The sequence below is a fragment of the Globicephala melas genome, chromosome 14 (genome assembly GCF_963455315.2).
Source record: "Globicephala melas chromosome 14, mGloMel1.2, whole genome shotgun sequence".
NCBI classification, from domain to species: domain Eukaryota; kingdom Metazoa; phylum Chordata; class Mammalia; order Artiodactyla; family Delphinidae; genus Globicephala; species Globicephala melas.
Genome location: NC_083327.1, coordinates 38,942,218 through 38,965,178, shown reverse-complemented (window position 1 = coordinate 38,965,178; position 22,961 = coordinate 38,942,218). Strand labels below are relative to the sequence as shown.

Here is a 22,961-nt window from a genome sequence, read left to right as displayed (position 1 = left end):
TATCATGATGGCTATTTGTTCTCAAACGGTTCAAAAAAGGGGAAAAGACAATGTGTGCGTGTGTTGGGGGGGTGTGCACAGAAAAAGAGAGCAAGAGGGAGAGAGGGGGGCAGGGAGAGAGAGAATGATAAAGCTTATGTGGTACAATGTTAATATTTTGGGAATCTGGGGGAAGAGCATACAGGATTTCTTTGTACTATTCTTGCAACTTTTCTAAAAGTCTGAAATTAGGTCAAAATAAAAAGTCAAAGAAAGAAAGAAAGAAAGAAGGGAGGGAGGGAGGGAAGGAGGAAGGGGGGAAAGAAAGATCTCAAAGGGTCAAGTAACCTAGTCCTACCACCACCTGCTGTTCTTAAAGTTGTCTATGGAAGAGATGTCATCCTTCAGCATTTAATAATCCCCCAAGAAGGGAGATTCATCCACATTTCAAATCCCAAACTCCTGCTAAGTTTTCTCTGTTAGTGCCTGTGGTGACAGAGCCCTCAGAACGCTCTTAAAATCCTTCAAGCTGAAGACTTTCTCCAAGACAGGCCTTTGTGCTGCTCCTATCCTCCCCACTGTGCTCCTCCTGGTATGTTTTTTTCTTTAACCTTTGCCCAGATTGATTGCTCTTCCCATTAGTTTTTAGGCACATCTCCTAAAATAAAGGACCCAATGTTAATCAGGCTATCATGAGGGTGAAAATGATTGACCCTGGGGGAACAGAGTCATCATGGTCTTATTCTCAGGGTTTTGAGCTGCAGTAGACTCTGGTGATGTTCTAGCCTCGGCTATGCCTCACCTGGCAGGTGAGAGCACCTCTGCGCACAGAGATCAGGTGATTCCCAGCCATCTGCTTCGTTAGCAGCACCAGGACCAGAAACCCCATCCAGGGCTCCCACATTAACCAGCAACACTGCCAGGCACCATCAGAGAGCCCAGGAGGCGTGAGGTCATTTGAACCTTTAAGGAAGTAGGTCTTTTGCACAACTTCCCTGGTTCGTTGGTGGGAAGGACTCATTTACCCTGCTTCTCCTAGGGCTTCTTCTGGTGGCTACCATGCTGGTTCGCTCATCCAAGGAGCACTCATTCCACAGTTGTTAGTGAGGGCCTCATGTGTGCTGTGGGCCAGGCACTGGGCTCGGCCCTGGGCCAGGACTGCAGCTCCAGAGGAGCCCATTTCAACTTCAGAGGTGGAATCCCTGAGGAGCAGCAAGGGGGCAGAAGGTGGGATGCGGGGGGGAATTCCATAGGTCAAGCTTTCCATAGGTCACCTTGGCAGAGACCCATGGGCTGTGAGCCTTCCTTGCTGGGGCATTCCAGAGTGTAAGGGTTGGGCATATCCCAGACCACTTCCTGCTCTGAGTGGCCTCCCTGACATGCATGCTCAACCTTAGGAAAGAGGACATACAGTCCTCCCTCAGGATCCACAGGGGATTGGTTCTAGGACCCCTGCATATACCAAAATCCGTGGATGCTCAAGTCCCTTGTATAAAATGACATAGTGCAGTCGGCCCTCCATATCCGCGGGTTCTGCATCCTTGAATTCAAACCACCACGGATCAAAATTCCATTTGCAGTTGGTCGAATCTGTGGGTGTGGAACCTGTAGCCATGGAGGGCCGACTGTATATGTTTGGATCTAGAAAACCACAGGCACACCTGCCAAGGATGCCAGTCTATGAGACTTAGTCAGGGTTTCAGAGGCCTGAAATGTGTTAATTTTTCACCGTTTTTCATGAACTGCCACTCTACAGTGTTCAAACTGGCATTTCCTTGGGAAGAGGAGGTGATAATTTATATTCCAAAGGGAATTTCAGAAGTAGGTTCTTTTGCTGCATTTAAAGTATAATTTTACTCATTGAAAATTAAGTTTACATGTATTGATAACATCTAATACATACATTACTGGGTAAATAAAATAGATGACTTCATTTGTTTTTGAACATGTTCACAGAAATGATAGTCAAAGTGTGCTGAAAATATCAGGGCAATGAGGAACATATAAATAAGTGCAGATACTTTTAATGTAAAACAACTTTTTTCTTTTTTACCTTTTTCTAATTCACGCAAAATCGGTACGATCCTTGTATTCCAAAAGACTTCACCTACTTCTATTTCTGTATCTTTTTCTTGCAAGTCGAGTTTTGAGTCTGCAATAGAAACCCAGAAGAGGAGAAAGAGCCATGAAAAAGGAGTTATAACTGGAGCACCGCCATGAGACTGTGTTATCCATCCGTATAATTAACAAACTCTAAAATTACATTACGCTTTGCCCCCGAAGCCCAACTAATTCTAATTAGAACTACATTTCTTCTAATCAAATCATCCCAAATTAAACTCAGATAAGATAATGTAAAGAAATCAGAACTTTAAACTCTGGGATACTGCATAAAGTCTTCAGCTTTGTAAATGTTGAAATTACTATCAGTGTGGCAAAGAGTTTGGAGTTGTTTTTTTGTTTGTTTGTTTACTTAGACATATCCCTCTGTAATATAAAATAAATAGAAAACTACTGATATGAAAAGAATAAGGATTTTGAAAATGTTTAATGAAAAATTTTCTGAAAGGGAGGCCTGCAGGGGCTATCCTTCCTATAGAAAATAAAATGTCCACGTTATTGTGAGGCCAGTGCTGTTCACGCCTGTGGCTCTGTGTGGGGCAGTGGGAAGCCCGAGCTCTGGGTGCTGGCAGATCTCATTTCAAATCCCAACTCCATTACTGATGCACTGGGTGACAGGGGTCTGGTTTCTTATCCTTTCTGAGCCTCATCAGCAAAACAGAGATTAAAATATTTGCCTTCAGGGTTATGAGAATTCAAAGACATGATATAGGCAAAGCTCTGAGCCCAGTGCCTAGCATCTAGTAACACTCAATCAATATGGATTTCACTTCCCTGATTAAAAAACCAACAAACAGATCATCACTGTCTGAAGCGTATCGGGCTGTATGATGTCACCACATCACCGAGAAGAGATGCTGCCTGAGGATGCAGGCTGTGGAAGAGTAATAGCTCCCACAGCTTGTGTACTTTAGATCTAGCAGGCCTGTATTTAATTTTTGTCACACTATGAGGAGGTCCCCAAACTGTCACTATTTTCCAGATGAAGAAAGTGGGGCTCAGGGTTATTAAGTGACCTGCCCAAGGTCATAGAGCTCCAGAGCCCTTGCACTTGACCTCTTCAGGGCCATTCTGCCTGAAGCAAACTGGAAAACTAGAAGGTAACTTTGGGGAGAAATGTAAATCACATTAGAAACTGCAAATCATGATTACATTTCATACAGGCAAGATCTCCAGGTCTAAAACACTGACAGTCTAGCCAGAGGGGGCACCGCTGTGCCGGGCACTAAGCAGCAGTGCTACAGACAAAATCCTCAGCCTTCCTTCTCTGAAGGCCACCCCCTAAGGCCCTCACCTGGCACCCAACCTATACTGGTTCAGGGAGTCCGTGCCTGCTTAGAGCAGACCTGGTACCAATTAAGTGCCCCCGCAGTGGGTGCCTGGACCCTAAAAATGTCACACGGACAGTTAGAAATCATAGGGGCAATCAGAAGGTTCTGCAGAGAGAGACAGAGTAGTGAAAGGGTGTGTGGCTTATATATTTTTAGGGTGTTTTAACTCAAAACCAAGACAAGCTGACCAGGGAAGCCTGCTAAGAGCACTGGTTCTAGAGTCACTGTCTGGGTTTGACTCCTAGCTCTGTCACCTACTAGCTGACTCTGGGCAAGTTGCTTCACTTTCCCTCTGTAAAATGGGGTAACAGTGAGCATCTCCAAGTAATGGGATTACAGGTTATTATCTTCTTTTATGTGCTCCTGTATCTTCCCAAACCTCTCATGTACTTGTATTACTCTTGAGAAAAAAATACACAACACATATTAAATTTTCCAAGCAGTGGTGATATCACCCAAGAGAACCTGGACAGCTCTCCCGCCCAGTGTACAGGCCTTTCCCTGACACTCCATGCTGGAAACGGCCGCCCCCAGCTGCTGTGAGTCCAGGCTTGCTTTTATCAAACCTTCCTAATATCAAGAGGGGCCGATGCACACTGGGCATGAAGAGCATTTGAGCAGCCAAAGCAGATAGAAAGGATGTCAACAAAGCTGTTATTAAACAATGTAGGTGCTGTCAATGGTTTTAATAGCAAGGCTGCACAGAATCTGCCCAACCCCAAAGGAAGAATTCACCAAAACACACAGTTGAATTGTCTTTAGGACAAAACCAGTCCATATCAGTTCACAATCCCTTAGCCAAAACCTTTGGGACCAGACGCGGTTGGGGATTCAGAAAATTTTGAATTTGAGTAAGGCAATATGGTGCCCACACTGCATGACATACCACCACCAGCGGGGTCTCCTGAGGCAGCACCCTGCAGCAAAACATGGGAATACTCACACTAAAGAAACAAAGACTATAACTGGCCTCCCATCAGGGTGGGTCAGGCACTGCCACTAAGTGAGTTTGTGCAGTATTTCAGCTTTCAGAGCTTTTGGGGTTTCAGAATTGCAGGAAAAGGATTGCAGACCACCATCTCCATCTTTTGGATTATTACTTTTATGAATCTTCCCTCCCATTGATAAATCATGGTTATGGATCCTAAAAGTAAACATGACTATTCAAGCAATATGAAAAAGCCATAGTGGGTCATATTCCCAGGTATCAGACACAGTCAAAGTCCAAAGTATGCGAATAAATTCAACATATATCAAGGCAAGGGGAAAGCCAGGAGATAATAAGCCAGGCAAAAAATATAACAGACAACTATTTATGACACACTTAAATTTATTAGAAAAACAGACCTCAAGTCCAATCAGTTCAAAGCAGCCTTTTCACCTTCTATGCGACATGCTCTTTAGCAGGACCACTCTATGAGAAACCACGATTATCAAACCGTTTGTCAGGACAAACAAAACTGATAACATGTTCACCCCAGGAAGAGCTGAATTACAGGGGTGAGCCAGAAATCACAGAGCAGTTTATTTAGCCTTTGGAAAGGAAAGGCCCTCGCAGGCCCTTCTGAATGTTTCTGAGACTTGTTTCTTCTCAGAACAGCAGTTTGCCAGACACTGTGGTGTAAGTCTGCTTTCAACCCTCTCCCAGGAACCCCTGTGCAAGCAGTGGTGTCCGGCTATGGCCTTTCGCCTCCCACACCTCCTCCAACTCTGCTCTCCACAAAACTCCCATTTTATACACTAACCCAGCTTCTACCCTAGAAACTGAAGCCTAGAGTCATGTGACTACTTTTTAAGATCCACAGATGACAAATAAGTACAGTTTGTCTCAGTCCTGGGCAACAACCCATTTAGAAAGCACTTTCATCTAGGTTCACAGTTTGCTAAATATAAAAATTATGATTCAACAGGAAATTGGGTAAGTCAAGCAGAAATTTCAGCATGGTTTTGAAGATTTTGCTGTCTCAGTTGTTATAGTTCTTAACCGCAGCTTTGAGTTCTGGACACAAAAACTTGACACAATGTTTATTGGCTGCTGTTTTTAGCATGTACACGTAAGATACTTAGCAACAATGCTGATGAGGAAATCAGTCTATCTAAGATTTTCCTGAGTACTACAGAAATTCCCACTGGTCACAAAAGTCATTTGATTGATAAGAAATTAGTTCTGAAGGTAATAAAATATTTTTGAACTGAATATTAATTTGGTTTCATAAAAGATCACGTGCACCAAAAAAAGTATGAAGAATGTAACAAACACCTGTGTACCCACAAATAGTTTGGTCAAATACTAACTATATTTTCATTCTCCTCCTTATTTCAAAGAAATAAACATTACAGATATTGTTAAGGCTCTCTGTGTGCCTACCCCATCCATTCCCCTCCCCAGGGGTTACCACCACTCTAAATTCAATGATTATTTTTATCATGCTTGACTTTACATGTTTACCACATAGATCTGTAACCATAAACAACACGTCATTGTTTTTCCAACTCAATTTTTTCATGTAATGTTATGTCTGTAGTCATTTCATTCACTATTATAAATGTGCTCTGTTCATTTTCCTAACTGCTGTGTTCCATTGTATGAATACACTCTGTAGCATTTCTAGCCTGTGATTTATATTGTTATATACTTTCTCAAACAGTTTAAGTTGCAAAGGGCTGATTTCACATAGTTAATATAGTTTCATTTAAGGGAGCCATGATTTTGACTCAAGTATTGAACTTAAGAACAATGTGGATGTCAAGTTTTGCAACCTTCCAAGTGCTTTTGCAAAATAATTTCTGTGCAGTCATTAAGATTGTAATCTACAGATGCTTGAGGCACTAGAGCCGGGTAATGGTAAGAGTGCTAAGACTGTTGTGAAAATAATAAAAATTTATCAAAATAAATGCTGACATGTGACCAAGCTGGACTAAGTTCCTGGAATTTTCAAAGAGTGAGCCAACATCAGACCTCTTTAGTGCAAATGATTATCCTACAGATGGAGATTCTGAGGATAAGATGAAGGAGTGCTGGGGACCTCTAAGAACACGAGAGCCTCACCTGTTTTGGTGTCTAGCCTGCTCCGGTCTGAGCTTCGGGAGCATAAGGAGGCCCCTGAACGCCTCTTCCCCTGGTCCCTGGGAGGAAGAGGAATACACACAACACTCAGCACAAAAGCCATAGCAGTTCTCTTTTTGTAAGTGTCAAGAGTCAAGAGTTGGCTAAATATAATTTCTAAAGAAACCAGAAATGGAGTTTGGTACTCCATACCTCATTTCAAGCAACCTCTAATTTTCAACTGAGATTTATCTTTTAAAGACAAGTCAGATTTGCTTTACAATATGAAATACAGCTACTAGAAACAACAACAAAATAAATCCAAAGTTTATTTTGCAAATCAAAAAAACTGATTAAGGATCTACACCACAAGAGGTCACTGTTGCAGTAAGAAAGAACTCTGGTATGCTTGAATCACAAAAGCCTAGTAGTGTTTAGGGGCTGGAAAAGACCTCTTTCTCTCACACTCTGGTACACACGTGCTCCAGGCAAGAAGACTGTTCCCAAATTGGTCAGATGTGGCGAGGATCGCATGGCAGGGTCAGATCTGGAACCCACGTCTCATTTTTCCAATTCACTGCTCTTCCCACCAAATCACTAAGTCTCCTGTCTCCATTTTATAATTTTAAAATTAATTAATATTCTCTAAAAAATTTTTTTTTAAGAAATATTTGACATGATAAAAAATCGAAGGTAAATTCTAGCAGTCCCCAGATGACAAATATTCTGTGTTTCAAATGAAAATTTGGTGGCTGGCCAACAGCAGGATTATATGCCTGGGTTTTTTGTTTTGAAGCTTATATACAATGTAGAGATGGTCTATGAAGGACATAACTTCTCTTTAGCTAGAGCTGATACTTAAAACACTTACTTTTAAATATCTGTACAAAATTCCAAGGTAAAAAAAAAAACTACTTAGAGAATAATAGCGCAAGTTTTACAACAAAAATTTCATTTTCGCCATCAAATATAATATTTGCCGCAAAAATCATAAAGAATGCACACTCATGTGGCCAGGGTCACCCATGAACATCTGTGGCTGTCCACTGCTCCTGCTTCCTGCGTAGTGAGATCCGCAGCAAATGTTCAGTGCTGTGTCTTGGCCCTTGGCCTTGACTACAGCCCCAAGGATTCGTTTCTCCAAATATCGTTTTTTCCATAAACATTTCCTTTTTTAAAAAACACCTGATTTAACACTTCCTTTTATCGTACAATAGAGAAAAGATCGAGTTACTCTCCCCAAAAGGGTCTAATTATTTAATACTCTGAAACAATTGCTTTATTTTTATATACACTAAAATCATAGATCTGGTAGCAAAATGTTCTGGCTAATCCAAGGAAGAAATGGGGATGGGATCCTTTCTGTCAACACTCTCAGAGTAGAGATGCAAATGGAGATCTCAAAGAAGACAGAAATAAATAAAGTCAACACTATGAAAAGGCAGAATACCAAAAGTCTGGCAGGGTGTAAGGCCAAGGAAGTTCCCAGACTTCAATTCTAGAAATAAGAAAGTCTGAGGACCACAGAGACAAGCCTTTCTTTTCATTATGGTCCTAAACAGCTACTGAAATCAAGCAGGATAGTTTGCATCTAATGCAAGTCCCTGATCCATCCTCCCTGAGGACATGGCATCTAATGCAAGTCCCTGACCCATCCTCCCTGAGGACATGGCATCTAATGCAAGTCCCTGATCCATCCTCCCTGAGGACATGGTCGTGATGAGGCTGCCTCCGTAAATACCACAGTTGTGTGTCCCCATTTGGAGGGGCGATTAAGAAGGGTCCTTCTTATCAAATACCAAACCTTGACAGTGCTGGGTCTTACTGGTTCTCAAGAAGAGCACAGGGTTGGCACCCACTAACTCTCTGTGTGATCATCATGGTACAGTGGTTGAGTGTGCAGGCTCTGGACCTAAACTACCTGGGGTCAAATCCTGGGTACAAGTATTGTCAGCCACGTGGCCTTGGTAAGTTACTTAACCTCTTGGCCTTGTTTTCCTTTTCTTAAAATGAGGGCAATGTCTCTACTTAGCACAGTGACTGGTACGTTTGAAGAACTTAATAAATTGTCAATATTCTTTCTCTCTTTTGTTCCGAGTAAACAAGCACCTGTCTGAGCAGCCCAGTGCTGGGTGTTACTGTGATAAAGAATGTATAAGACATTGCCCAGAAGTTTAAAATCTACTTTGAGGAACTAAGGAAGTTTTTTATTTTTTTAATGGAAAATTCTAATGGATTCTCTAATCAAATACTAGAACGTGAAATTCAGCAGGTTACAAGGACTAGAGGGATGCTGAAGAGGAAGTGATTACTGAGAGGGAGAAGTGGACCACAGGATGGGACTTAAAAGCATAAAAGTCAAACCGACAAATGACAACACTGCTCTCAGTGGGGGGAGTAGCATGAGTGAAGGTAAAGAGGAGCATGAGCAGCCTGGTGGGTAGCGTAAGGGGGGTAACTGCACAGGGCCAGCAACTTAGGAATAGGTTTCTGCTGGCAGGTATCAGGAACAGCTGTCTGAAACTCTGTGTTGAATCAATGGGCCCAATTAGATGGGCAATAAGGATCTGTCCTAGGTTCTTATACGAGGAAATGGTGAGATTTGGAGTTCTGTGATGACAAAAGTATTTAGGAGACTTGGAGGGAGGTAACAAGGACTAATTCTTTGAAGGTGATAGTGGGACTGGAGAAGCAGGAACAAATTCAAGAGACCCTATAAATGAAAAGTTGATAGGATTCAGTGGATGATTTCAGGCAGAAGAAAGACGAAAAGGCAGACCTGGAGGAACAGGACAGCAGGGTTGCCATAACAGAAATGGGGAGGTTAGAGAGCAGCACAGTTTGAGGGGTAAAGCAGATCTCTGTTTTGCCATGTTGAGTTTCTGATGAAAAACGGAGCATCAGCAAAGGAGATGTGGAGATCAGGAAAGGAGCTCCGTTAAAAGTCAAAGCAGTACACTGGGACTAGAGTTATCAGAAGAGTGGCTCAAAGACCAGAAGCTCAGGACACGGCCTTGTCTCAGATAGTCACAAGTAAAGGACAGAAATAGAAAAAGGAGTCCAAAGCGAGAAGACAGAGAAAACATGCTCTCGTGCAGTCCAGCATGTTGAGAAAGTGAGCGTGATTGACAGGTCCAGGAAGATGAGGACGGAGGAAGAACCGTCCGGTCTGGAGAGGGTAAGCCTAAAAGGGTTTCTGTGGAGCAGTGCAGCTCAGGACCCACAGAAAGCATGAAGTGGGGAGAGAGGCATCCAGAAAAGAAATTCCCTCTCTGCTCAAGACTAGATGCCCTTGTACTTAAAGAAGAACTGTCTCACTGTAAATTCTACCCATTGATCTTGGCTCTATTAATGAAACAAATCTTTATACTTCTTCCTCTTGACCATCCTTCAAATATTTAAATATGTCGTGGTCACCACTTAAGTTCATCTCCTACGGCTTAAATCCTATGGTTCCGCCACTTCTTAGCTGTGTGACCTTGGGTTAAGTTTTTAACCTAAGCTTTGGTTTCCTTATCTGCATATGAGGGGGTGGTAAATAACAGTGCCCCTCAACGTAAGGCTGTTGTGAGGATTAAACGACGTGATGTGGAATCGCTTAGCACAGTTCCAGGCACACAGTAAATACTCAGCAAGTGTTTACTATTATCATGGCTGTCACCACTGTTGTCATTAACAAACTCCAGTCCCTTCAACTGTTCCTCATCAAATCTCTTCGTCAGCCTGTTCAGTTACTCAGAGTGAGTGTCCGTTTGTCTGGAACCCAGCACTGAGCTAAAGATATGGCCTGAGGAGCAAAGAGGAGAGCTTCTAAATGATGCAGCCCAAAACTGCATGAGCGGTTTTGGTGGTCACATCACAGTGTTGGTCAATTCTCGTCTTTTCTTCCATATGCAGCTAAAGGCAGATTTCCCCCATCTACGTTGGACTCCTTCTTATTAAATTTCAGTGTTATACTTGGCAAAGGGTTTCTGCCTATTAAATGTTTCTAGATCTTGATTCAAACATCCAGTATAATTGTTCTTCTTCTCAGCTTTCTGTTCCACGCTGTCAAAGACCATAATTAAATTTTTTTGGAATATCTTTTGATGTACCAAGAATAAAACAATTCCAGAAAATATTCCTTAAAGCTCTTTTGTGAAATCCTTCTTAAAGCCCCAATAAGACCATTTCATTAGGATATCTTCATCTACAAATAACGGAAACCTGATTCTAACTGACTTAAACAGTAAATGGAATTTACTGGCTCATGTAACCCAAAAGTCAAGCACTAGGGGTGGGTTTTAGGTGTGGTGTGATCAGGGCACTGGCTCCATCTTTCTGCAATTCTCTTAGCTCTGCCCTTCCTCTGGTTCCATCTGTAATCAGGTTGGAGTCCTGAGGAAAGCATAGTGGGTATGGCACTCCCAGGTCTCTCTGCTGTAGCCCATATGTTTCAGAGCAAAAACAAGGTCCTCTCTTCCCAATCATTAACAAGAGTCCCATCTTTCACTCTGAACAACCAGAACCAAGCTCTGTAGCCAAGGCAACGTCACACACTGACTGAGTTACTACTGCCCATACATGCGTCAGTCACATTGGCAGCATCTACTTCTGGATTATTTATACTCCAAAGAAAGAAAAGTATATTTCTTTAAAAGTATTCCAAAATTCAGATTTTGCTATAATTCAGACAGTTCTTCCAATTATTATGACTGAGGTTCTTTAGTCAGGGGTCAGCAACTTTTTCTTAAAGAGCCAGACAGTATATATTTTACACTTTGTGGGCCAAGTGGCAAAACAGAGGCTATTAATGTAGGTACTTTTGTAACCATTTAAAATGTAATGATTTTAAAATGCAGAAAAAAATTCTCGGCTTAAGGGCTGTAAAACAAACAAACAAACAACCAGATGGCTGGCCAGATCTTGCTCCAGGGCTATAGTTTGTTGACTCCTTCTCTGGAGCAATAGCTAAAAAGATATTAAGAAGCAGACTAAACGGTGGGATCTGGAATTAAGAAAAAATATATAATAAATTTATTTCCATTTGGGAAAAAATTACATGTAAAAAAATGGAAAAGGAAATTTTAAAGGATATATATGATAAAAAGAAATTTAGGAAATTTGAGCGAACATTTTCCTTGCCCTAAGAAGATGACACTTCAGTTTTAGAATTAGACTCAAGTTGTATAGATTCCAGTCAGGTAGTAAATATCTTAGGCTCTGCAGTCACTCAGTCTCTGTCACAACTACTCAGTTCTGTGGCTATAGTGTGAAAGCAGCCAGGGACAGTAGGTCAATGAATGGGCGTGACTGTGTTCCAATAAAACTTTATTTATAAAAACAGGTAATAGGCTGGATTTGGCCCATGGACCTTAGTTTGCTGGCCCCTGCTTTGTAGTCTCTTTGATTTTTTTTTACTGCAATTTAAGAGTACCACCACCAAAAGGTGGTGGTCCCTTTATCATGTCTTCACAGCCTGAAACACCAGATACACCGTTTCTAGACATTAGTACTGTCTTAATAACTAACACTAAAATAGAATTCTACTTAAATGGTTAAATAGAAACACAGTGAAATTAAAGAACATGATTGTAAAGGAATGGTCCTAAGATCAAAATTTTGATAAAGTCCTCAAAGGTAACCATAGCCTTGGGTTGATGGTCCAAGATTTAAAATATACATTTTTAAAGATTATGCATATATTCTTGTACCTTTGTCAATGATCACTAACTGGTTATTACTCAAGTTCTATATGCAGAAACTTGATTAGACACTGCTTTGTAGCTAACCACATTAGCTTAACTTAGTTAGGCTTAAATTCCCTTAGCTTAGAGTAAAAGCCCACAGTTTCACGCTCCCCTTCACCTTCACAGCTCCAGTTTCAAGGCGCCTCACGTGAAGAGCGCTGTAACTTTTCACCGCGGCAGCTACGGGTACTTCAGCACAGGGGAGAGTTGCTGGCACTACCCTCTTCCGTGGCGTTATTGTGGAAATGATTGCACACCGGTTTCCACAATCCGCTCTCCATCCCAATGTCCTAGTGGGCTGCTCCAGCTCACACATCACCATCTCCCACCAGAACTGCTACTGCTCTCCCGTCTCCAATCGTCCTTCACGCGGCTGCCAGCGTCACTCTCCTGAGAACCTGTCAGCACTCCACGCAGTCTACAGCCTTAGGACCCATGCTTCCGCTACACTGGGCCATCTGCCTTTCTTTGAACCTGCCGCCATCAAGTCAAATCCCCCCTCTGCTTATGCTGCTCCTTTAGCAAAGAACACAGAGCCCCACCTCTATTGAAAACCAGCCTCAAGGGGCATCCCAGACTCCACAGACCCCAGGAAACCTTCCCTGATCTTTAAGTCAGAGTTAGGTGCTCTCATCTCTAAACTCCCAAGGCGCTTTCTTTCAATTCTCCTTTCATTCCTCCAGCATTAGAGTCAATCATTGAACAGTGCTTCTAAAACTTTGTGTGAATTCAAATCACTTGGATACCTTATAAAAATGCAGATTCTAATTCAGCAGGTCTGGGGTGGAGCGTGAGATCCTGCATTTCGAACAAGCTCCCACGTGATACTGATGCTGCTGGTCTAGGGACCGCACTTGAGCCTCAGAGCCTGACATGCTGGTAAGGTTCTCATGGACAGGGTCCATTTGTGTATCTCCCAACCCCGCTAGTGCAGGGCTTTGCTTATCAACAAATTCTTATCGAATGGAAGCTGTCAAATAAGGTGGGATTCTACAAAGTCATTTTGATCGATGACTGTCTTTTCCGAATGCAAAGTTTCTCAGACACATTTACTTAATTTCTTAAAAGAATAATGACTTCATTATTTTTGAAAAAATGATATATTTATTATTTTTTAAGGCCAGGCAATATAAGAAATACAAAGAAGATTTAGAAAACCATCTAAGATCCCACCACCCAGAAATAAATATCGTTAATGTGTGGCAAACATCCTTCCAGACATATTTTGCATATATTCAGATGAAAAGACAAAAGAATGAAAGAACAGAAGGATGACTTGGAGGGAAGGGCAGATAAAAGATACATATAAATGGGATCATACCATACGTGTCATTGTAATTAAAAAGTATGAAGTATAAATTTTACTTGAATATGACAGAGAAACAGAAATTGAGGTGAAACTGAAGGAACTGTAGAACTTCAGATGAATGGGTCTTCACAAGAGACATTAGTTTCTAAAAGATCTCTCTAAAGTTAAGAAAAGAATGAAAAACATTAGCAGGCTGAAATCACTCTTTTTTAACTATATATTTCAATTTCAGACTGTAGCTACTGACAAATCTATTCCCTACTACGAAGTGGAGCGATTAGTACTCACACTTCCTCCCAAGTACCAGTTTTGGTTCTTTATGCTAATATTACAATGTCAAGGTTTCTGTTCCGTAACCATCGTTTTCAGAGTTGTTTACGTTTTGTTTTGTTTTGTCTTGTTTTGTTTTTGCGGTATGCGGGCCTCTCACTGCTGTGGCCTCTCCTGTTGCGGAGCACAGGCTCCGGATGCGCAGGCTCAGCGGCCATGGCTTACGGGCCCAGCCGCTCCGCGGCATGTGGGATCCTCCTGGATGGGGGCATGAACCCGTGTCCCCTGAATCGGCAGGTGGACTCTCAACCACTGCGCCACCAGGGAAGCCCCTGAGTTGTTTACCTTTAATTCAGTATGAAAACAAAGTCAGTACTCGCCATGAATGCTTTTACCATAGCTTCTCCATTTGAGTTCTGAATTTTGACTCACCATTTTGTTGTCAAAAAGTTTTCTAGAAAGCGCACGAGTACCATAGTCCCCAAATCCATTCGCATTTGAAAATGTCTGTTGCCTTTTTGCTGAAGGAACTTGGCTGGCAATGTAATTCTTGGGTTATCCTTCTTGTACTTAGGACTTCATAAGCCTTACTCCACTGTCTTGTGGTACCGAGAGGAGCTCTAACAGAGCCAGAGGCAGCCTGCCTTTTTTTCCTTCTATGTGACTTGCTTGTTCAGCCTGATGGCCATAGGATACCTTCTCGCATTCACCCACCCAATCAACAATTACTAATGGAGTGTGTACTATGTACTGGGTAGTATTCCGGTGCTGAGCACTACTGGAGACGTCTTAGTGTGGATGACTCCGTATCAAATTTTGTTGGGACATGATGTGTCCATTTGAGCTTCAAATTCAAATCTTTATTTCAGAAAGTTGTCTTCTATTATGTTGATATTTTTCTTTTCATTCTCTCTGCCATTCTCAGTGGGTTGTTGTGAATATTAAATGAGTTAATACATGTAAATCACTTGGAAGAGTGCCTAGCACTTAGTCAAAGTAAGATGGAGGACGGGGAGGGGGAGGATGAGGATGCCTTTCCTCTTCAGGAATGCAAGTGCCGTTCCTTCCACACCTATCTCAATCTCTCTGATCATTTTTCTATTTTCTTATTCACTTCTTTATGTATGATTTCCTCTAGCTTATCCACCATGTCTGATTGCATTTTCAGCTGCTTTTATTCTCACTTTTAATTTCTAATGTGGCTTTTCTCTCCATGTTTATACATTTTTCTTTCATTCTTTTTTGAGAACTGTGAGCATGTTTGCATTCTTTATGTGGGCTTAAAATCTCTAATTTGAATTCTTATAACCCAACAAAGAGCTCTTTTCCTCTTTTTTTAAAAAGAGGGTAACAACATTATCTGTAATTTCTTTGACACTATGGACAACTGCTTTAACTCTCCTTATTCTTGGAGGGTAGTTCCTTTTGCGATCCATTTCCTTCATCTGTCTTTTGTTATGTTCCTTGCAAAGCCCATACTCAAGTTCCATGTTAACTCTCGTGCTAACATTACTTATACTTGAAACAGAGCCATGTATTTGTTGAAGAATGAAAATGGCCCATGGAGGGAGAGAACTGGGGTGCTCGGTAGCTTCAACTTTAGTTTTCCTGAACATCCATCCACCAGGTCTTGTTATTTTTCTTGACCTGCAGTGTGTGTTCCCTTGGTTTGTATGTACCAGGTTTCATGACTCACAGAAAAGCCCCTTTACAGGCTAGGTTCCTTGGGTTCTAATCTATCAAACTCCCTCCCCCATAAACACACACACCAACTGACTGGATCACAGGAAACGAGGAGAGCGTGTCACCCTCAGCTCCATTCCCCCGTGTCACTTCACACTCTGGATCTTTTTCTTTTTTTTGGCCGTGCTGCACAGCTTAGGGGATCTTAGTTCCCTGACCAGGGATTGAACCTGGGCCCTCAGCAATGAAAACACAGAGCCCTAACCACTGGACCACCAGGGAATTCCCCACACTCTGGATCTTGAAGGGGGCCTCTACTGTGGCTTCCCCACTTCTCCTGTCATTTCTTTCATTAAAGACTACTGGATACACCTCTCTTAACTAAGAGACTCGCTTTTAGTGAAATTTGTTTCTTGCTGGAGTCTGAGGAGGTGTCTGCTCTCAAATTACCCCCCGTCCTCATCTGTATTTCACAAAGTCTAGTAGGTTAACTAGACTCTTTTGGTTGCAATATTCCAAGCGACATAAACCTAATCTTAAGTACCATAAGCTGTTCCTGTCAAAATAAATCAATAAAGGAAAGAAGAAAGAAAGATAAAAAAGGAAAGAAAAGAAAAAGGAAGGAAGGAAGAAGAGTGTAAGAGAGAGAGAAAGAAAAAGGAACATATTGGCTCATGAAACAGAGCAGTCTGCAGTGTGGATGTGGTGGCCTCAGGCACAGCTGGATCTAGGGGTTTATATGTCATCCTTGAACTCAGTCACTGTCTCCATTCCTCGGCTCTGTTTGTTTCTACATCACTTCCCAGACAGACTCACCCTCCACAAGGCAATGAAATAGCCACTGTTGGCTCCAAGTCAACATCATCTTTACAGCTTGTGAACTTGGAGAAAGAGCACTTTCCCCAAAGGCTTTGGCAAAAGTCCCAGGGAAGGATGCAATTGGTCTGGCTTGGATCATGTACCCACCTCTAAACCAACAGCTATCATTCCACAGCCTATAGTGAGGGCTGGGAGGAGATGGAAGTGAAGGAGCACAGTTTTTTCCACTTTATAGATTAGAAAACTGACTCCCTGAAAGTGTTCAGAGACTTGTCAAAGAACACACAGCTGAATCAAGTGGCTGAGAGAGAACCAATCCTAAATCCACAGACTCTGGTCCCCCAACAAAGAGTTCTCGACTCTCCACAACTGAATGCTGTTGGGCTTTCCTCCTAAAAATCACACTTCCAAACCACGAGAGTTTGAACAATGTTTATACAGAAAGCCTTAAAAGGTTTTAAAAAGCAGATGTATAAAGGGGTTCATCAGATAGAACCACCGGATGGATGATGGATGGAGATATACACACAGACATATTCTAATGGAAGCTATTTTCAAAACATGGCAACATAAAGTAAGAGAAGACAGAGTGTTGTTAAGAGCAGGCCTGCCAAACCTTGACTGAATCCTCAAACGGACACACAGACTGTCGTAACTGGCACGCTGTTTGAAGACGACAGTTCAATAGGGGCTAGAGATTGCATTCTCTTCTGGAAAGTGAGAGAGTGCTTCCTCCCCGCCCCCCGCCCACCTTGCTTGCAATGATGCCTTGCTCAGCATTTTTTTTTTTTTGGCGGTACGCGGGCCTCTCACTGCTGTGGCCTCTCCCATTGCGGAGCACAGGCTCCAGACGCGCAGGCTCAGCGGCCATGGCTCACGGGCCCAGCCGCTCCGCGGCATGTGGGATCTATCCGAAGCAGGGCACGAACCCGTGTCCCCTGCATCGGCAGGCGGACTCTCAACCACTGCGCCACCAGGGAAGCCCAGCAAGTCCTTTTTCCATCATGACCAGCATAAAGTTAAACTCCAGTCCATCCCAGGTCTGAGCTTATTCTAAATTATAGGTTTCCCTAAAATCAATGTGGTTTCATTGAATTAAACTACTCCTTTCTCTCCCTGGCCCAAGAAGTCCTGACATGAAGGTGGAGGCTCCCACGCTGGACTGGCAGCAAGGACCCTGCGCGGGGAGCGTGACCTCACTTCCTCTGTCCCCTACACAAGCTGCTCGCACTCCTTCTCAGCCCTCAGCCCACTGTCGGTTCCTGCTGCCCCCTCTTCCACTTACGCAATCCCTTCCCTCCCTTCTCCTGCCAGCCCAGTTCACTGACAAGAGTCTTCATTTTCCACTTTCTGGTGTAAACATGGAAACATGTTAATTGAGGGTAGGGCTTTAGCATCAAGACTGGGAATACTCCACTGCAGAGCAAAGATCATTTCTTGGAATTATTCACTTAAATGTTTACCAGAAACAACTATCAAGTGTTCCAGACTGATTCACAAATGTAATTAGTGAAAGAACTGCGAATAGTTTCCATTTTCCGGTTTGTTTTAATCCTACTGTATAAAAATATTTTGTGGGGGAATCACCTCAGCAAAAGTTCCATCCAATGACTAAAGGAGGTGAAGATTCCGAAAGCCAAAATGTTACTGGAAGTTAAACTTGCCAGGGTGTATGGCAAACCCAAAACAGACGCAATCACTATACGATGCAAAAGCCATCCTAACAAGGCAAAAAGAAAACAATTAGTGCTGCCGCCAGTGCCTCATAATTTTGGACAGTCAGGAAGAAGTGCCTCTAGCCCCTAACTGATTTCTCCTTTGCTGTTCGTGGGATAAAATATGTAACTGAAAATGCCTTTGCTGTCCCAGACTGAGGAAGACATAATGAACCCTGGCTTGCCAGATTATTCTGCAACATCTGAAGGCTTGCAAGAAGAAAAAAGAAAAAAGAAAACAGCTCTTGTCTGGTTTTTCCTAGTCAACTTTAATTACTGTAAGGATGGGTGCAGCAAGATAAATGTTTCCTTTTCAGTTCAGTGCTGAAAGAAACACAAGTTTTGCTGCTGCCTTTTATGTTTAAGCTCTGAGGTCCGCAGCCTATTCTTATTCACTAACTGGAAAAGATTTGTCGCAATGGCTAGTTTGATGTTTTGTGCTCAACTCCCAAAGTCCCAATTTGAAGTCCTCTTCCACTTAAGGAGACATTTCATTTTTACTTTAATTTAAAAAATGTTCTGAATGCAAAGCGACATTACAAGGACTACTAGGTTGCCTAATATAAATTCTGTGTGTGCAAAGCTCTTCAGGCTGTGTCAGCAGACAAGGTCAGTTCAGCTAAACTAACCCGCTGCCAAGCAGCCAGTAGGGGTGGGAGGAGTTTTAAGCACACAACATGTGGACAAGCCAAAGTCAGACCCAAATCTAAGTGAGGGCAACAAGCATTTGGTCTTAAAATGGCCCATGGAATTTAATCTTGTTAAGCAAATTCGAACTGGGCAGTTGCCCACAATGACCCAATGGAAAGTCGTAGAAAAATATCTCTTAACTGAGTGCCCCTGTCCAGTGCAAGACCTTCTGCCTATCTTAGCATCACTACTGGCTGGGACTGGAAAACAGAGCCTGCTCTGTTCCCCACCCTGGTTCCCCAGTTAGTCAAGGCTTCTTTAGGGAAATACCAGTGTAAGAATTCACACAGTCCATACAGTGAACATTCTCTACAACTTCTTAATATGGTAGGAAAATTGCTCCTCAATTTCCTAGGGGAAGCCTAGAAAGCCCTACACAGGAACACGGTATGAATTTAGGGGTTCCTAGATGGGATGGGAGTGAAAGGATCACAGACTGGGGTGAAAAAAGCCTTATCTAGGAACATGGTATGAAATAGAGTAATCCTCAATCATTCATTTTATGAGGGATTAGTAGTGAGATATCATAGATAAGAGAAATCCACAGGACTCTTCTGTTTTAACTATTAGTTTCCAAAATAAATATTCTAATCCAAGTTTCTACTGCAGAATAAAATAAATCAAGTGTCCACTCTTTGGTGGAGTCAACAACAGCGAACTAACCTAAAGGGAGGTAATGAGACATTCCAGCCCGGGCAAGAATCCCAAGTAACACAAACAGAATGATCAGTCATCACTCAAGGGCTTGCTAGAACAGCCCAAATAAAGCAGAGACGTTATTCTGACAGTCCTATCAAAGCAGCACTTTGGCAGGTATGACTGTTTTCCTGAGGATTAAAGAGGGAGATGTAAAATCAACCCCATTCAGCTGTGAGAAGACATCTCTCCCTACTCATGCATCATTAACTTAAATTTTGTTTACATAAAAGGGGAAAATGCAAATCAATCATCTACATAAGACAGAGAGCAAACTGGTAAATGACATAGTTGTCCTGACTGGAAAGTTAAATGAAAAGAATACTGACCTTCCCCTTCTGAGATGAGATGGCAAGGATGCTGCCCCTTTGAAAATTTCTTGCTCCTTGATTTCACCGAAGTCTCCGTCATACGTTAGCTGAGGTGGGTGACTCAAGTGGCCAATGGCATTTGATTCTGTTAAATAAATCCCATGTATTTTCACCATAGAGTCCCCCATCGTAACTGTTTCTTTGGATTCCACTCTCTTTGCTGTAATAACCAAGGAAATGTTTTGTCAAAGCATTTCTTATTTTAGGAATCACTACCTTTCAATATATTTTTTTCAATCCAAGAATTTATACAATTTTAAAACTACATGTGGGGCTTCCCTGGTGGCGCAGTGGTTGAGAGTCCGCCTGCCAATGCAGGGGACATGGGTTTGTGTCCCGGTCCAGGAGGATCCCACATGCCGCGGAGCAGCTGGGCCCGTGAGCCATGGCCGCTGAGTCTGCGCGTCCGGAGCCTGTGCTCCGCAACGGGAGAGGCCACAACAGTGAGAGCCCGTGTACCGCAAAAAAAAAAAAAAAAAAAAAACTACATATGACTTATAGTGATCAAGTCTGGAATTGTACGGATAAAGCCTCCCTGAACGTATGCAAGACCTCACCACTATTTTAGGTTTGACATCATCAATACAGCAGGTAAAAATGGATAGAATCTTAGCTCTATTAGCTTTGAGTCTACCTGTAGGTAAATACTCTAATTGAGGTTTATGAACTACCTAAGTCCACATAAATACTTCTGTGTCCCATAACAATTCTTCTTCCTGAATTTGATCATGTTAGTAACTTTTCATTCAGAAATATTTACTGAGTACCTTCCTGATGTCAGGCACTGTCCTAAGCACTTGGGATGCATTAGTGACAGAACAAAGATCCCTGCCCTCATAGGGCTTACATCCTAACAATACACCTGTTTACACAATAGACAATAAGTAACAGACCATAATAAATGAAGTATATAGATAATAAGTGCTATGGAAAAAAAGCAAAAGTAGAAAAGTGGAGAAGGGTAAAAGGGGATTGGGAATTGGGGCAGGTAGCAATTTTGAACAGGTGGGCATGGCAGGCAAACCCTTACTGGAGGTAAGGCATCAAGCCACCAGATGATGAGGGACAGTATTTCCAGCAGAGGGAACAGCTCGTGCGGAGGCCCAAAGGCAGGAGTGTGCCTGGCATGCTCAAGTGGAGTGTGTGACGGGAAGGGGAGGAGAAAGGTGATCAGAGAAGCAGGGGCCGGCTCTTGGAGGCCCAGCAGACGACTCCCAGGCGGGGACACAGGAGGGCACTGAAACACTTAGAAGGCTTTCTAAAAAGGAATAAGATAAAGTTGCAAAAAGGAAGTCCAGTCTCTGAACTGAAACACCTACTGTGTTTACGGCTACAGATCCTTAGACTTAAAATACAACACTGTTTCTTCATCAGCAAATTGACATTAGGAAGAGCTTACCCACGATGCTGCTACTATACTCTAGTCCGTGATAAAATATGTTTTTCAAAGGGGCAAGAGGGATGAGCTTCATATAGAGAAACAGTTTTGCAAGCTTTTCCAAAATGACTCAAGGTTTCCTTTTCTGCACTTGAACCATCAAACCAATAAAAACCAACAATAACAAATCCACCTCGTCTGCTCCTCTAAGCTCCGTGCTTTCCAAACACTGAATTTTACAACAGAAAGGAACCTTAGAGATTGGCTAGTCTAACCTTCATTTTTCAGATGAGAAAATGGAGAACCCAAAAGGTAAGGTGACCAGTCTAAGGTCACAGAGCAGGTTCGGGGAGAGCCGAGACTGTATGGTGGGGAGAGCATGGGCTTGGCATTCCATCAGACTTGGGGTCAAGTACAGGCTGTGTGATGCAGGCAGCTCACTCAGCTTCTCTCCCCTTCCTCAAGTGGTCCCAAGTGATAATGGCCTGGTAAAGTGACTTCTGTGGTGCTAGCACACTCAAAACCCAGAAGTTATGATCATTATTATTAATGGAACCCACGAATCCTGACTTCTAGTCCAGGGCTCTCTCCACAGCACCAGACAACCTTAAATATCTTTAGGTCTGAATTACAACGCACATACTTCATTTTAGATTACAAAGCACTGTTAGCCTGTCCCTATATTTTAGTATTCGTTTCTTTTACTCCACAAATATTTATGAAGCATCCACTGCCATGTGCCAGATGCTGTTGCAGGGGCTGGTGGTCTAGTGGTGAACTGAGAAGTCCCAGCCGCCATGGAGCTTCTGTCCTAGAGGGAAAAATGCAACCCTACTTGTGGATGGAGGAGCTGCAGTCCCTCTGTCTTCACAAGCTACTGGAGCGAGCTGTCAGTTATTACTACAGCGAAGAGTGGCCCCGGCGGGCTTCCCTAGTGGCGCAGTTGTTGAAAGTCCGCCTGCCGATGCAGGGGACATGGGTTTGTGCCCCGGTCCGGGAAGATCCCACATGCCGCAGAGCGGCTGGGCCCGTGAGCCATGGCCGCTGAGCCTGCGCGTCCGGAGCCTGTGCCCCGCAGCGGGAGAGGCCACAACAGTGAGAGGCCCAAGTACAGCCAAAAAAAAAAAAAAAAAAAAAAAAAGTGGCCCCGGGGCTCACTCTTACTCCTGCTAGATGTCCACCATTCAACTGAACATGAGTAACGATGCTCTAGGTCTCTCTGGAAAATATGTGCAGCACGTTGTACTAATTTTGTAACAGATCATGGTACACTTCAAAAGGATTCTACAACCAGTAGCCTTACCGTGTAGGAACTGTCCTGTTTCACAGATATTTTCTTTGGCACTTACTATAGACTACACCCTGTTTCATGCTCTCGGGCTTCAAATAGAGAAAACCACTTTTCCTACTGAAGTTGTTCAGTCTAGTAGGGGAAACAGAGAGGCAGATGCGTCCAGACAGAGATTCAGTACAGTGTGGTCTGCGCCAGGTAAGGACGAGTAAGAGAGCAAGGGAGTCCTGAGGGGTTGGAGTTGGTCAGGGAAAGATTCATAGAGAAGATGGAGCCTGAAAAGCATTCCAAAGGGTTAATAGGAGGCCAAAAAAGAGTTCTGAGAAAAGGGAACAAAAGTCTGGCGTGAGAGTCAGCTTCAAGTGTGTCGAAGCTGTACAGTCAAGCAGGACCCCATGCTTAGAAGGGCCTTGAACTTGGTTTAATGATTTGCTGTTGCCATCTTGAAATTCTAAACGATTTTTGAACAAAGAGCTCCATTCTCATTATGCCTGTGTCCAGCGAATTATATAGCAGACGGCATGAGGCATGAA

At 42.9% G+C, this 22,961-nt stretch overlaps 1 protein-coding gene across 4 annotated transcripts in view; it reads right to left on the bottom strand.

The window, feature by feature from the left end:
* The window catches only part of ARMC2 (armadillo repeat containing 2), a 133,735-nt gene that overhangs the window by 91,209 nt on the left and 19,565 nt on the right, over positions 1-22,961 (bottom strand). For all 4 annotated transcript variants that reach the window (XM_060283959.1, XM_060283958.1, XM_030882875.2 and 1 more), the window contains 3 exons: positions 19,718-19,919; positions 6,481-6,557; positions 2,033-2,131 (listed from right to left, as the gene is read on the bottom strand). In XM_060283959.1, the coding sequence (XP_060139942.1) occupies positions 2,033-2,131; positions 6,481-6,557; positions 19,718-19,919 (378 nt within the window). The remainder of the gene's footprint in view (positions 1-2,032; positions 2,132-6,480; positions 6,558-19,717; positions 19,920-22,961) is intronic.